This window comes from Sceloporus occidentalis, unplaced genomic scaffold (genome assembly GCF_023333645.1).
Source record: "Sceloporus occidentalis isolate IW3139 unplaced genomic scaffold, rSceOcc1.0.p SCAF_230, whole genome shotgun sequence".
NCBI lineage: Eukaryota > Metazoa > Chordata > Lepidosauria > Squamata > Phrynosomatidae > Sceloporus > Sceloporus occidentalis.
The window spans coordinates 894119-911597 of NW_028317210.1; the positions used below are offsets into that span (position 1 = coordinate 894119).

At 41.8% G+C, this 17479-nt stretch overlaps 1 protein-coding gene across 1 annotated transcript in view; it reads left to right on the plus strand.

The window, feature by feature from the left end:
• LOC149276705 (RUN domain-containing protein 1-like) overlaps positions 1 to 17479 on the plus strand; it is a 58044-nt gene that overhangs the window by 34020 nt on the left and 6545 nt on the right. Inside the window, exons 2-3 of the mRNA XM_089503369.1 lie at positions 12636 to 12794; positions 16875 to 17073. Coding sequence (XP_089359495.1) covers positions 12636 to 12794; positions 16875 to 17073 — 358 coding nt within the window. The remainder of the gene's footprint in view (positions 1 to 12635; positions 12795 to 16874; positions 17074 to 17479) is intronic.

Sequence of the window (17479 nt, forward strand, 5' to 3'; positions counted from 1 at the left end):
CCGTCTCACCCCTCTACAATCCACCATGAATGCTGCTGCCAGACTCATCTTCCTCTCCCATCGCTTTACTAATGTCTCTCCCCTCTGTCGGTCTCTTCACTGGCTGCCTGTGCGCTTCAGGACTCACTTCAAAATCCTCACTGTTACTTTCAAAGCCCTTCACAGCGGTTCCCCTCCCTACATCTCCTCTCTCATCTCTAATTACACACCTAACTGGTCTCTCCGCTCATCCAATGATCTCCTTCTATCCTCTCCTCTGATTTCTAGCTCTCATGCCCGCTTACAAGATTTCTCAAGGGCTGCCCCTATCCTCTGGAATGCCCTCCCCCGGTCTATCAGTCTCTCCCCCTGCCTTTATTCCTTCAAAAAATCCCTCAAGACCCACTTCTTTAAGGATGCTTACAACATAGCACACTGACGGCCTCCCATATTCCTTTAGCTCACCTTTCCTAGTCCCTCTCCTGCAATACTTTTACTAGTGTGGCTGGTCTATCCCTAACAATGGCACTTTTGCCTATTGTGTAATACACCCAACTCCCTCTAGACTGTAAGCTCTTTTGAGCAGAGCCCTCCTCACCTGTTGTCTGTTAGTCAATTTGTAATGTAACATACTACTTATGTCCTGTCTACCCATTGTACAGCGCTACGGAATTTGATGGCGCTATATAAAACAATAAATAATAATAACTCCATCTTTGGGCGCACCGGGTCTTTACAGTCGTCTGTATGGACCCGGTTCCTGACAGCTAGGTGTCAAAAAGGTGGCTTTATCTCGTAGCCGCTCCTACTTATCTGACCTGCAGTCAACATGTATAAATTATCCTGCACTTGGAAATTAAGGTGTGCTTATTTTGGGGGCCAAGATCTAGTATTGAAATAAGTCGCCATTTTCCTGCCGGAAGCTCCCCCAGGAATAGAATAGAGTACTTGTGTAAGTAGGATTTCTATTAATTTTTCTCCCTTTTATTTTTATCTCTTGGTGTGATTAAATTGTTAATATGTTTTGTTTATTTTATATGTACTGTGAATATTTTTTTATTTCATAATCATTCATTTATTAAGTTCCTGCCTTTGTCTGATATAAGACCCACATTTTCCTGGAAGAGACTTTTTTAATAGTCCGTAGTTTGCATAGATGCTTGGCTAATCTGCATGTTCGGGTATCTTTTTATAAACTATTTAGGAACAGTAGATTAAATGTAAATTGGGCGTTTTAACCAGGTTTGGTTTGGTGGCAGCATTATCTTTATATTAGTTTGGGAGGTGAGTAAGTGGGACGTTTAGTCATTATTTTTCGGTCTAGTGAATTTAGACCCTCTTACAGCTAAAATAAGTCACATGCCCGCTTGGAGATGTGCGCATTCGTGACAGTCCTAATAGCGTTAAGAAGAGGTTCCAAATAGGGCTGCAACTAACGATTATTTTAATAATCGATTAGTTGGCTGATTATTTTTTCGATTAATCGGATAAAAAAAAGCATTTTTATTTTCTTTAAAATAATGTAATGAACAAACTGGGTTTAAAAAAAACAAACAAAAAAAACCCAGCAGAATAAAAAACATAAAATTTACACGTTCATCTCTTTATCACAATGGCATTTCTCTATTCACCTTCTTATTTCTGACATAATAACAGTGGCGTCGGCAGGGGGGGGCCAGAGGGGGCCATGGCCCCCCCTACATCATGCTGTGCCCCCCGTTGTGCCCCCCCAATTGAAACGCCGTCTTTTTTTTTTTTTTAATAGACCCGGAGGAGAGAGTGAGAGGCGCCGAGCGGTTGCTGAGGAATAAGTTCTCAGCAACCGTTCGGCGCCTCTCACTCTTCTCCGCGACCGCGAGACCTCTTCCTGGTTCGCAGTGCCGGCATTTCAAGCCGAGCGCCGGTATATGTCGTCATATCCGGCGCCCAGCAGTGAAGCCGGCAGAACCAGGGATACAGAGACCGCGCGATCTCGCCGCTGGACAAGCCCAAGGTAAGTGAACTTCAAAGGGGGGGTTAGAAAGTTAGGAGGGGGTTAGAGAGTCAGAAGAGGTAGATAGGAAGTGAGAAGGGGTAGATAAGGATAGATTGGGAGGGAGAGGGGGTAGATAGGATAGATTGGAAGGGAGAGGGGGGTAGATGGGATAGATTGGGAGGGAGAGGGGGGTAGATGGGATAGATTGGGAGGGAGAGGGGGGTAGATGGGATAGATTGGGAGGGAGAGGGGGTAGATTGGGAGGGAGATGGGGTGGATGGGATACATTGGGAGGGAGAGGGGATAGTTAGGATTGATTGGGAGGGAGAGGGGGTAGATAGGATAGATTGGGAGGGAGAGGGGGGTACATAGGATAGATTGGGAGGGAGAGGTCTTTATGGGACAAAAACGGCGTACGTTCAGCTGTTTGGGGACAAAGTTGACATAATGTGTAACTTAGGTGCTGGTCAGGTTCTATGTGGGCAGTGTGGACACCAGGGTTGGCTTTGGGGTGTGTGACCAGTGATCTATGCCTGTAATTTAGGGGGTTTTATCTATACCTTTTAATGCAGAGTTTATATGTAATTTCCAATTGATTTATATCTGCAAAGCTGGGTTTTGTGTCATTCTGTTCATCTGTATCGGCTATATTTCCATACATTATTAATGTTTACCTGCAAATATAGGATTTGCATGTCTTATTCAGTTGATCAATACCTGGAGTGCTGTTTCCATGTGTTGATTATTTGATCTAAACCTTCAGTGCTGAGTGTACATGTGATTTCCAGTTGATATATACCTGCAATGCTGGGTTTGTGTGTTCTGTTGGTTTATACCTGCAATGCTATGTTTCCATACATTATTTATGTATACCTGCAAATACAAGTTTTTTTTTTTATCTCATTCAGTTGCATGTGCTGTTTCCATGTGTTGTTTATTTGATCTATACCTGAACTACAGGGTGTAAGTAAAAGAGCGCTATGGTTTAGTGAATGAGGGGACAAAGGGACTCTGGGGATGATTACAGGGGAGAGGACCTCTCAATGTCACGGTGCAGTCAGAAGGAGGGAACACTGCACTGACTCTCACTGTCTTCCCCTGATCTGCAGTCAGTGTGGCAAATATATTGGCTGCAGGGGCTAATATTAATATATATCGGAAGCTGGGACTAATGTTTATATATATCGGCAGCAGGGGCTAATATTAATATATATTGGCTGCAGGGCCTATTATCAATAAATATTGGCTGCAGGGGCTAATATTTATATATATTGGCTGCAGGGACTAATACTATATATCGGCAGTAGGGGCTAATATTAATATATGTTGGCAGCAGGGTATAATTTCTATGTATATCGGCAGCAGGGTATAATATAAGTATGTATCCGCAGCAGGGGCTAATATTAATATATATCCGCAGCAGGGGTTAATATTAATATATATCAGAAGCAGGGTGTAATATTTCTATATATCGGCAGCAGGGTCTAATATTTATATATATTGTCAGCAGGGGCTAATATTAAAGAATGAAAAATAACTGTCACTTTAGCTGTTATTTTGAAATCATATTTTAATCACAGTCTTTACTTCAAAGAGATAAGTGCATATTATGTAGTTAAAAATGCACGTCTAACGTGTGTGTGTGTGTGTGTGTGTATATATATATGTATATATATATTGTATATGTACCGTTTTATAATTGGCCCCCCTACTTTGGTCCCTGGCCCCCATGTGCCCCCCCTAAATATGGAACCTGGAGACGCCACTGCATAATAATAAAAGCTAATATGGCAAACAAGGGGCACATGAACATGTGGAGAAAATAAAATAAAAATAGAAAATAGTGTAATAAATTCAGATCCAAAGCAAAAAGAATAATGTGTGAATTGCACTCACAAACTTAGCTTTGGATACAGCTCATCAGAAAAGACCTTGGTGCCTTCATAGGTTCTGTAATATAAGTGAAAACCACGAAACTGGTGCAGTAAGTTCTAACAATGCTTTTAATAAATGAATTAGAGCAACTTACAAGCAGGTTGGCATAACAACCAAGTTATGCAGAAAAGCTGCAGGTAAAAGTCTCCACTGAGACTGCAACAGGTAAAAGAAATGTCCGTGAAGAGTCCGTATGTCTGTGTGTCCGTAAATAAAATTCTATGAGTATCTCAACGCGTTTCGCCGGGTAAAATCTCGGCTTCCTCAGGAGAAATTCAAATGATGTCTGTGTTCCTTACAGGTTCGTTTATATGGGTCTCCAGGCGCCGTCCTTCTAGCGCTATGTCATCGCGTAACATCCCCGTTGTCTCATTGTCTTCATAGATGAGCTTGTTGTCTGTTTCTGCGCGTACGCATAAAGTTCTTTGTGTAGCGAATTCAGGTGGACGGGGGAGGAGGGAGACAAAAATCTCCTCGCTTTCTGCTGCGGCCCCATAGAGACTTGCGGAGACCCGTTTTCACGAACGGGACAGGGAGACATCAGAAAAGAAGATGCATATAAATAAAAACCATTCTATAACAACCTCCGATCTTGTTATTTACAGGAAGAGAGGAGAACGAGTAGGTGAAACAAAGCCCCAAAGAGTAGAGTGAATGGAATCCAGAGCGAGTGGATGAATATATGTTGGACAAAAATAGATTATATTATGCCCTGCACGAATATATAAAAAATATATATGAAAAATTAACAATTATAAAAAGACCTTATATGTGTATGTATGGTAAGTATGCAAATGAGTATCCAGATGTATACCAGAATTGTTATATCACCAAATATATACATATGTGTGCAGGTGTTGAAATAAATAATATATATGAAGAATCAATACATCAAAGATATATATATATTTAGCAATGTAAAAAATGGGAAAAATATATTTGTAAAAATGTATGTATGGAAAAAAAATGTATATATGTGTGATAAGTAAACAAATAAGTATCAGAATGTCATGTATATGTGCAGATATTAGGATAAAATGTATATGTATGAGATGACTAAAATGAGTCAAAATATTTGTTGTATATAAATAAAAAGATATGAGTACAATATTATTTTATTTGTGAAATATATATGAATGAATTTGTGTCAGATGTATCAACTAAAATCATCAATATATATAAAGATAAAAATGAATAAAAAAAAAAATTAAAAATAAAAATCTGTCTCTAATTAAAAAATGTAAAAATATACTACTGAATATCATGTAAAAAATCAATTAAAAATCATGTAGAGAATTATAAATATGTAAGAAATATATATCTGGTGAAAATAGTAATAGTTAATAAAAATGTATTGTATTAATTAATAAAAGTTAATATATCCAATTCCATATTAAGACCATCTTTTTTGTAATTTTTGTAAATCCATTCCGTTTCTCTTTTGGATAGAGCTTCTTTAATGTCTCCTCCCCGCCAATGTGGGGACACTAAATCTATTCCAATCATTTTGAAGTCTGGAAAGGAACATTTTACAATTTAAACAGTGTCTTGGAACACTGTGTTTTAGGTTATTATTCCGTATTCCTCCCATATGCTCCAAACCACGTATTGAATTCCACATTTGCATTCTAGCAGATACACTACATTCTTTGATTTACAATGTATGAAATGACGAATTTCATATTCTTTTCTGGTTATAGTGCATCTGAAGGAGGTAGTTTTTTTTATTTTGTAGATGACAGGTTTTACAGAATCTACATGTCCCACATCTATAGAAACCCACCGGTTTGTGTTAAAAAATGTTCGCTACCACTTTTTACTTCTTTCGCAAGGGCACTTGGAGCTATTAAGGTTTTTAGATTATTCAGTTTTTTATAGATGACTTTAGGTTTTTCCGGGAGATGGTCGTGTAATATACTGTCACCTTGTAGAATTGGCCAACATTTTTGGATAGCTCTTTTTATTTTAAAAGCCTTCTCATTATACTGTGTAAGAAATGAAAAATTAAAATCCTAATTTTTCTGTGTTTTTTTTTTTTTTATCCCCATGTATCATGTCTATTCTTTTCCTTTCTCTGATCTTAGTTAGACTATCTGTAAGTAATTCTTTAGGATAATTTCTCTCCTCGAATTTTTTTATTAAATGTTTGCTTTGATGAAAGAAGTCAGCATCCTGGGTACAGTTCCTTCGAATTCTTGCCAATTGGCCTTTAGGAATATTCTTCAGCCACTGTGGGTGGTGACGGCTTGAGTAGTCAATAAAGCCGTTCCCATCGGTGGGTTTAAAGAAGGTTTTAGTGGTAATTTTATCATTGTTTTTACCGATTAATGTGAGATCTAAAAAATCTATTTGTTCTTTATCTATATTAGAAGTGAATTTTAAGCTATATTCATTCTGGTTCATGTATTCTATGAATAGTAGTAGCTCATCCATGGACCCCTGCCATATAATTAACACATCATCGATATAGCGCTTCCAGAGAACCAGATTTGCACCAAACGGATTGTTAGACCAGATATGGTTAGTCTCCCAATCGGCCACATATAAATTGGCATAGCTTGGTAAATGCCTTACCTTCGCATTGGTTTAGCATTGGTTTACTTAAAGTTATTAGTAAATATCAATTAATATGTTAACTATTTTTTCATACTTAATAAAAAAAACTGAGAAAAAAGCCTTGTTTATATTTTCTTTTATTTGCCAAACTGTCCCGTTATGCACATCTGACCCCCAGCTTGCCACTCTGCCCCAGATATGCCTTATACCTCCTATATGCCAGAGATTCTACTGTGCCCCGATATGCCACTGTGCCCCCGATATGCCTTATACGCCAGTGATATGCAACTGAGCCCCCTGATATACCTTATACCCCCAGATATGTCTTATGCCCCCCCGATATGCCCAATATTGATATGCCTTATACCCCCTATATGCCACTGTGCCTCCTTATATGCCTTATAACTTCCAATATGCCACTCTGCCCCTCAGATATGCCTTATACCTTCCAATATGTCACTCGCCCCCCATTTATGCCTTATACCTCCCATATGCCACTGTGCGCCCTGATATGCTACTCCACCCCCCATAAATGCCCTACACCACCCTGAAATTCATTATACTCCCTGATTCACCACTCTGCCTCCCCCAAATATGCCACTCTGAAATTTATTATACCCCCCATACACCACTCTACCTCCCCCTATACATCTCTACCTCCCCCAGATATGCCACTCTGCCTCCCTGAAATTCATTATACCCCCATACACCCCTATAACTCACCCATAAACCACCCTGACTCACCCCCTCCCATACACCACTCTGCCTCCTCCCCCCTCCCTTATACAACTCTGCCTCCTCCCCCCTCCCATACACCACTCTGCCTCTCTCCCCTCTCCTGTACACCACTCTGCCTCTCTCCCCTCTCCTGTACACCACTCTGCCTCGTCCCCCCTCCCGTACACCTCTCTCCCCCCTCCCGTACACTTCCCAGCAAAAGTGAAGGGGAGTAACGGAGGCTCTCTGTGCGCATCGCACAGACACCCACCAGCTGACAGAGAGGATGATCCTCTGCAGGAGACCTGGATTCTCCTTTCTGTTAGCCGGTGGGGGTCTGCGCGATGCGCACAGGCAGCCTCCGTTACTCCCCTTCACTTCCCTCCCAGCGGAAGTGGAGGGGAGAGGCGGAAGTTGTCTGTGCGCATCTCACGGACACCCACCGGCTGACAGCGAGGGGAATTCAGGTCTCCTGCAGCGCTGCAGGGGATCTGGATTCTAGTGTTATAATCTGATCTCTGTTTGAGGTTGGATTATAGAAGGAGAGGAGTTTTTCAGAGCATTTGCTCTGGAAAAAAACCTCTTTATAATCGATAAATCGATTCCACTAATCGATAATGAAAATCGTTGACAATGATTTTTATTATCGATTAGTTGTTGCAGCCCTATTTCCAAACTCAGCATGAATAGTAATGGGGATAGAGTGCATCCCTGCCCTGTTCATCAATGCATCAGACCCACCACTCTTGTTTTGTTCTTTCTAGCTTCTCTTCCTGGTATGAAGCCCATCTGACCTTCTTTCACCAGATCCAGTATATGCGGCTTTAATCTTTTACTGATTATCTATCAAAAAAAATTCACATTTACATTGTCGCAAGATGGGTCTAAAACTGGCACAGCTTTCCAAATCCATTCCTTTTATTAGGAAGTAAGGTGATATTGGCTTCTTGTGCCAGTGTTGGTAAGTATTGACTTTGTGGTTAACACTTAAACATGGGTTATCGCCAGGGCCGGCCCAAGACATAATGCCGCCTGGGGCGAAGTTTAAAATGCCGCCCCCCGCCGACGGGAGCGGCAATTTAGACTTCGCCAACGCCATTATCTACCCCCCCCCCCCTTTGTACTTCCCTTTTAGCAGTCCTTCGGCGAGTCTCCCTGCTCTGCCACGGTGCCAGCTTGTAATGCTGAGTGCCGGAAAATGACGTCGCTTCCGGCGCTCAGCATTACAAGCCGGCACCGAGACCGAGCTAGAGGGCTCGCAGAGGAGAGAGGGGCTCCGAGCGGGTACTGACAACTTGGTAAGCGAAAACCACTCGGCACCCTCTCTATCCTCCGCTTAAAAAAAAAAAAAAAAAGAAAACGCTTGGGGCGGCAAAGTGCCGCCTCTTCAAAAGTGCCGCCTGGGGCAATTGCCCCACTCTGCTCCATTGTAGGGCCGTCCCTGGTTATCACAATATCAAAGTATACATTCTTAAGTCTATCTGGACCTGGGCTTTGGTAATACACTAATCACCTCTTTCACTTCCTCTATACCAATAGGCATGTTTTATATCTCCTTCGCCTCCTTTTTGTATTTTTTTTGGCATGTATTTATCTAAATACTGTTTGATCTCCTTTAATTTGGCTTTATGTTTGATCCCTGAGGAACCTTTATATTATATAGGTTAAAGTAGAATTTTCCAAAAGTTTCTGCTATTTTCTCCGTTTCATTTACTACTTTACCTGTATGGGTTTTAATTTTAGGGATGAAGTTTTCTCCCTGCTTTTCTTCCCGTGCTTGAGCTAACATTTTCCCAGATTTATCTCTACCTATATAAAACTTATTGTTGGGGATCTGATATGCTCTAGCAGTCATATTGCTGCATAAATTAGATTGTTCTGCCCACAACTATGTCAACTTCTTGAACAGACCAAGAGCCAGCGTCTCCTTCTGTTCAGTTTCAATAATTAGCTATTTCCTCCGAGATCAAATTAATTTTTTCCAATCTCCATTTTTTTAACCCTTGATGCCAAACTGATCAGGTTACCTCGTACAGCTTCATGTGCCTCCATATAATAGAACAGGGGTGTTCAAGTTTTATTCTGCAGTGGGTCACTTCATCAGAATTGTATACGTCCGCGGGCCACACTCATTTTTCCCTGTGAGAAAATATGGCCTTTGATAAGAAATGCAGATTAAAATAAATGACACAAAACTCTCACTGAGTTCTGGGCCTAGAAAGTTTTGTGACTACAAATTCAGGATAATGAAAAATGAAATAGTTATATTTATTCTAGGGAGGCACCAAAACCCCTCTGACCACATGACCGATTATATGAAACCTTCCCCAAGAATTGATTCCCATCTTTGATGTGCCAATAAGTTATGTTGGGGTAAAGGTGATGGAAACCCCTCCACTTAAGATAGGAATGGAATTCCTATAACTCAGGATCCTTATCTGTTAGGCCATGAATCACCACAGGGGTCCTTTGGGAAGATGACACCTCTTGCCAGAACAGATACAGAGGGCATTCACAAAGAAACACATTTAATTCAACCTCAGATTAACTAATTTAATGCTTAAACAAATAAACTAACCACCTCTGCTGGGTTACCCTTCCATGCATCCACTACGTTATATGAGTTCGGAGTGGCATATAGGAGGTATACGGCATATCGGGGGGGCAGAGTGGCAAGCCTGGTGTCAGATGACCATAACTGAGGGAAAGGTTGGCAAATAAAAGGAAATAAAAACAAGAAATGCATTTTTCTCAATTGTAGTTTTTATTATATGAATTAATATTTACTGCTAAAACTTTGTGTTAAAACAAAACCTAGTTTGAGAAATATTGTGTTTGGCTTCTTGTACCATAAAATATATATATTTTTTTTTTATGTCAGTGCGACAGAGAATTTTGTCCTGGCGCCTAGGTGTTTGTCAGCCTCTTACAGCTACCAAAAAAGCTGCTGCTGCTGTCTGCCCAGGAGTCTGGGCAGACAGCACAGCCATGGAGTGATCCTGTAGGCTGAAAGCGCGGTTGCAGGAAAACCAGCAATCGTGTTTTCAGCTGCCACAGGCAGCTTCAGGGAAGGGGGTTGCCTGATCGCTCCATGAGTAAAGCGTTAACCCCTTCAATGCCGTGAACAGCAAAAACTAGCCCCCACAAGCCGTTTGATGACTCCTGTAGAAATGGAAGCCTACAGCAGTCATCAAAGAGACTCCCCCTGCAATGGCTGGCCTATAGACCAGCAATTGCGTCCCAGCTGCCAGAGGCAGCTTCAGGGACAGGGGAGAGGGTTCTTCGGTCTCCACATGAGTGTGGACACCAGCCCCAACCCTCCCCTGCTGCCCAATCGCTCCATGAGAGCGACAGTGCAGCGTAAACCCCTTCAATGCCACGATTGTGTATAACACATTCGTGGCATTGCAGGGGTTAACATTTCTCCCCAAAAGTTTGTGGGGACTAAATATCAGTCAATGCTGTGCTCCAAAATAACATCAGCATTTAAAGCGTTAAAAATAATAATAAAAAAAAAAAAAAACAGCACTGACCTGAAAGTCCAGGGTGCTTCCGGGTCAAATGCTGTGAGTTTAGTAAGTGGGCCGATGATCAAATCACTCCTAACCAACTGTTAGTTTTTGTCAACCCCTGCCATAAGATAAGAAGGCAATTAGAGAAACACTATCGTGATAAAGAGATAAAAGTGATGTGTGCGCAGAGTACAATGACACGTTAATGTAAATTTTAAGGTTTTTTTTTATTGTTTTTTAACACCTAGTTTGTTTATTACATTATTTTAAATAAATGAAACGTTCAAATTTTTTTTATCCGATTAATCGGCCAACTAATCGATCATGAAAATAATCGTTAGTTGCAACCCTACTGTGGAGGAAGTCCTTGTTTGCCTGAACACTCATTGCAAGACTTCACTCATTACAAACATATTTTATTTCATTAATTTCCTCTTTCCTATAACTCTTAATGTCTATTTTCCACCTTTAAAACACTTCTCTGTCCCATAGCCCTCCAACGTTTAAGCCCAAGAGCTTGCCACCTATTTCAAAAACAAAATTGACACCATCAGGGATAAAATCCTCCACATGGTGTAAATCATATGGTACCTCAACCCACCCTCGCCTGCTTCAGTCCAGTCACAGCTGCTAAAGTTTTGTGAGGTCATCTCGTCCTCCCACCTCACTACCTGTCCCTTTAACCTCGCACCTTCACATCTCCTACATCCCTCTCTAGTGTCCTTACCCCAATCCTAACCAACATCTTTTTCTCTGGTGCATTCCTATCCTCATTTAAACATGCCGTCATCTCTCTCGTTCTTAAGAAACCTTCCCTTGATCCCACATCCCCATAAAACTACCATCCAGTCGTTCCTGCTAGTATTCAAACTGCTGGAACGACTAACTTCTACTCAATTAACTAATTTCCCCTCTTTGAACACTCTCTGCTTGGCCCAATCTGGTTTCGGTCCACAGCATTCAACAGGGACTGTATGTACTAAAATTACTAATGACCGTCTCACAGCTAAAGCAAAAGCCCACTTCTCACTAGTTATTCTCATGGACCTCTCTGCAGCCTTTGACACAGTTGACAACCCCTACCTCCTACAAACCCTCCATGCTCATGGTATCCGTGACACAGCTCTTTCCTGGTTTAAATCGTACCTCTCTGACCGTACTTTGGGTCTCATTCACTGAAACTTGGTCCTCTCCCCTACTGTTATCTATTGATCTCCCTCAGGGCTCATTTCTTGGGCCTCTACTATTCTCCATCTACACTTCTTCCCTCCGACAACTCATATCATCTTTTGGCTTGCAGTACACCTATATGCAGATGACACCCTAATCTATATTTCCTCTCCCGGCCCCTCTGACATCACCCTTTCTCCTAACTCGCAGGAATTGCATTACGGATGTCGTTCCATTACCTAAAGCTCTACGTCCTCAAGTTAAAGTTTATGGTAATCCCGCTATTTGCTCTATATACAATTCCTGACGTCTCTATTACTGTTGACAACTCCACTGTGCAACCGACAGACCAAGTTCGCTCCCTTGGTATCACACTTGACTCTGCTGTCTTCTCCTTTTGTACCAGTTGTGTGTGACTTAAAATTATCCCACTGATTGTAACAGAGCTACGTAATCTGCTGGTCCTTTATAACTAAATAAATGTAATGTAATGTAGTCTCTAAAAGATTCTTTCCTGATGCATCTTTGTGCCAAAATTGCTTAGATTTGGTATTGTATAAATATGGTTTCTCTATATTTAAAATTTCTGCATATGGAACATTTATGTTTGTGTTTTTGTACTTGGCATCAAGGCTTAAAAAAAAAAATCTAGTATCTAGAGAAAAATAGTCATTTTAAAACTTTTTAAGTTAAACATTTTAGAAAGTGATAAGTCAACATTTAGCCACACATTTTCTATTTGTTTTACAACATTTATAGATTTATTTTTTTTTACTTTTCCCTTTACATAGAGTGAACGTGACAAAAAAAAGCATGTGGAGGCCCAGCGTCAAGAGCAGCGTGAATTAATAATTCAACTGAAAACACAGCTGGATGATTTAGAGACATTTGCATACCAAGAGGGCAGCTATGATTCACTGCCCCAGTCTATGGTCATGGAGAGACAGCGTGTAAGTAACAGAAATATTAATTTGATTAAGTCCACAGTTCCGTGTGATGGTAGACACGAGTTTTCCCTCAAAACTTTGTTAGGAGTTGCTGATTTGTTATTGAATTAGTTGGTTTTTTCTGAATTGGGTGTTCATTTCTCTCCCCCAAAGGATTCAGCGGCAATTTATTTTTTATCTTTTCAAAAAGCCTTTTTCTAATTAAAATTAGAACCCAGACCAGTACTTGAAAATGAAGAGATTGACAGAGGATAGAGGTGCTAGTAGAGCAATAGGTAAGGAAGATAACACTTACTTACAGGAGAAATCTTGATGGATTTTAGGGAGGGGGATGGAGGAGAAAATAGAGATACAGTAGCCAATATGGAAGATGAGTACTGTATAAAGTCTGAACAGAAGGAGTACTAGAACTGAACTTTGGGGTACACCAACCAAGAGGAGCAGCAGGGAGGAAAAGTTACTGGAAATGGATATACTGAAGTTGTGAGAGTAAGGCTGGGAATCAGGAAAGAATTGTCCCAGAGACCAACAATAAAAGGTTCAAAGAAGAAGAGGGTAGTCCACAGTGTTAAAGGTAGTAGGTCCAGAAAGATTAGTGAAGAATAGTGACCATTGGATGTAGCATTGAGTAGATTACTGGTCAAAAGTGGTCACAGCTGCATTTAGAGTGTAGATGGTTAGCTAGTCGAGTACATAAAGCTGTTCCAGAAACTTTGATTCTACTAGAGAAGCCGGAGAGATGGGGCATGCTTAAGGGGGGTTTTGAAGCATCCAGTGGAGAGGTAGAGGTTTAAGATGCACTATAGGGACACAAGTATTGTGTAATTCAGGTTTTTCACACCACAGGTGTATGAAATCAAGCACCTAGCCACGTAGTCTGTATTTGTGTATTTATTGTGAATATAGGATCTCTTATTATATAATGTTGCTGCAATCCAAAAATAGTGTACCCTTCAAATACACCACTAAAAGGATAACTACCGTATTTGCTCGATTATAAGACAAGATTTTTTTCAGAGCAAATAGGTCTGACTATGAGACTAAGATCCAGATCCCCCGCAGTGCTGCAGGGGACTTGGATCGTCCTGTCTTATGCCCCCCAAACTTACCGGTGCTTCTGACTCCATGGTGTGTAGTCGGGGCAGCGGGTAGACTACTACGCCATTCGCGTAAACAACTTCCGCTGCAGCCTGAAGGAGGTGCCGTTTGCAGTGGGGGTTGTCTGCGTCCATCGCGCATACACCCTCTGGCTATAATTTAGAGGGTTAAAAGGCATATCATGGGGCACAGTGGCATATAGGAGAGGTATAAGGCATTTCTGAGGCAGAGTGACAAGCTTGGGGGCAGGTAAGAGGAAATAAAAACAAAATATTTTTCTCAATCATAGCTTTTATTAAAAAAAAAAAAAGTTTACGCGAGTTAACATTTACTGGTAAAACTTTTTTCCTATAAGGTCGTCTTATATTCAGGCTTTTTCCTTTTTTTCTGAATTAATATTCAGATTTTGGGGGTTGTCTTATAATCGAGTAAATACAGTATAACGAAAAAAACACCAGTGAGCTTGCGCAAAAACTCACAAACCCGAGTTGGTATTGGATCGAGTGGTATTAGGCATGCCAACACTGGACATGTGTTCTGTAGAGTACCGTATATTCCGGTGTATAAGACGACTTTTTAACCTGTGAAAATCTTCTCAAAAGTCGTGGGTCGTCTTGTACGCCGGGTACTAAAACTTACAGGAGCCGGACTGGAGAATCACGAATCTCTAGGGGAGGGGCGAACGGAGAAGCCACCTCCCCTGGGTCGGTCTTCAGGGCCACGCCGAGGTAGGTGCAAGATCGTGATCAGCGGGCGCCCGATGAGCAGGGCTGGTTGGGGAGATCACAACCTCCCTCTAACTAGCCCAACATTAGGGAGCTCGAGGTCTGGCAGGGTTAGGATACAGATCCCCCGCAGCGGTGCAGGGGACCTGCATCCTACTCTCCGATACGCTCAGACAGCCTCCCCTGCTGGCACTTTCCACAGGGGGAGTGCCGGCACGGGAGGTTGTCTAAGCGCATCGCGCAGACGTTCACCTGCAGCGCTTAAACCCCCGCTGCCGGCACGTGCTTTAACAAGATTGTTAAAGCACATCGTGCAGACGTGCCGGCAGCAGAGGTTGTTTACGCTCGCCCGGTGAACGTCTGCGCGGTAAGCTTTAACAATCCTCCTTACCAGTGCAGAACGGTATACAAGTTGTATACCGTTCTGCGTAGAATAGATGTCCCCTGCCGGCCCCGCGAGACACCCGGGACTAGGGGAAGGGGGCATATCTTGGGAGGGACACAGAGTGGCAGGATATCTCGAGTGGCATGTGTGTGTGTGTGTGTGGTGAGGGCAGTGTATAAATGTGTATGTATAGACAGGCGTATGTTAGTATGTGTAGATATATATATATATATATATATATAATATATATATATATATAATATATGTGTGTGTGTATATATATATGTGTATATAGATATAGAGCTATAGATATATAGATATATATATTGTGTATGTGTAAGGGCAGTGTATATATGTTCGTGTAAGGGCAGTGTATGTGTATATGTGTGTTTGTAAGCTGGTGTGTACATGTATATGTGTGTAAGGGAAGGGGTGTGTGAGGGCAGTGTATGTCCAGGGCCGGCCCTACAATGGAGCCGACTAATGCAGAGCGCCGGAAGTGACGTGAATTTCCGGCGCTCAGCATTACAAGCCGGCACCGTGGCAGCACAGGGAGACTCGCCGCAGGACTGTTTAAGGGTAAGTACCGGTGTGGGGGGGTAGATAATGCCGCCCCCCCCCGGCGTCGGCGGGGGGCGGCATTTTAAACTTCGCCCCAGGCGGCGTTAAGTCTTCGGCCGGCCCTGTGTATGTCTATACATGTGTGTGTGTGTGTGTGTGTGTGGACAGGCATATGTTAGGGAGAGCTGACCCACCCAATCCAAGCAGGCTTTGTATACCAGCCAAACACCAGTAAGGTACATCGCTTGCCATGATTGGCTGGTTGTTGTATACTGGGTAGAGGGGTAGTATTATACGACTAGTATAGCCCAAACTCTATATTTTAACTGGAAAAGTTGAGGGTTGTCTTATACGCCCAGTCGTCTTTTACGCCGGAATATACGGTACTCCTCTGTTTTACAGTCTAATGGACAAGTCTGGATTTTGCAGATGCCAGGAGAATGTTACCTGCCTGTTTGCATAATGCCATAATGGTGGAGGAGGGTTAATGGTATGGCACTGTCTTTCAGTGTTTGTGCCCCTTACTTCCTGTGAAGGAAAGTCTTAATGCTTCAGCATACCAAGACATTTTGGACCATGCTATGCTTCCACCTCTGTCTCACCAGTTTGAGAGGCTCTTTTCTATTCCAGCATGACTGACCTCAACCCCATCGAACATCTTGGAACGGGAATGGAGATTGTGAGGCAGGCCTTTTTCATCCAACATCAGTGCCTGACCGCACAAATGCGCTAATGGATGAATGGTCAAAAATTCCCACAGAAACACTACCAAATCTTGTGGAAAGCCCCAGAAGAGTGGAAGCTATTATAGCTACAAAGAGGGGGGGGGGGTGGACAGACTTCATATGTATGTATGTATGTATATATGTATGTATGTATGTATGTATATATATATATATATTAGTCATATGTCATAATTAGATATCTATGTATTTAAAATGCAATATCGTAAAAGTTCCTGTTGGTGTAAAGGCCAAGTTTACCAATACCTTTGTCCATATAGTGTATTTGTTAGGGTAGGGACAAGAGTGGACAAGAGAGAGGAGTTAACATGGGAAGGGACATGGTCTTGGGTGACAGTTACAGTATCTAAAAGAGGCAATATTTATAGCAAATTTGCCTAATGGAACAAACAAAGGTGCACTGCCTTTTATAAAACTGGTTCACACATTTATACAGGTCACATTGTCACATATGGTGTTTTCAACTGATCTGTTAAATTTATTTTGTTTGTTTTTTTTGTTTAGCAATGAAAATCACCCTAATGTAGTTTGCTAAAACGTGTTTGTTTTTTATCCTCAAAATGTGTTTAAGGTTATCATAGATGAGTTGATCAAGAAGCTAGACGTGAATCTGAATGATGACATAAGCTGCCTTTCTCCTGACGAGCTGCGTCAGCGTGTTGATTCCGCCATTGCTCAAATTGTTAATCCTGCCAAAGTAAAGGAACAGTTGGTGGAGCAGCTGAAAACACAGATTCGAGACTTGGAGATGTTTATAAGATTCATTCAAGGTCTAGTCAAATATTCCTTGTATTTTTGTGTGCAATCCCCTAAAAAAAACTTGTGAAAGTGAAATTTTTGTTTTTGTTTTTTCCGTATTCGTTTCGGGCAACAAATTTTTGGGCCGGCTTGCACTTAACCCTTGGGTCACAAAGGGTGGCCAGCATGTACACTGGGGTGTCCATGATGGCTTGCATGCAACCACTTGTAATCTTTCGCCTGGAAAAAACAAATTTTGTTCCAGCAAGTCATGCATGTGTTGTTCAAGGTAGGTAAGTAAGGGGATGACCTGGCCCAAAGTAGCAGTGCTCTGGCTTAAATCCTCAGTCACATCTCTAAATGGCTTCAGGACCACCACCACCTGCCCCATTAAAGTCCATAATGCCCAATGGGCTGGACACCCCAATGCTCTGCTCA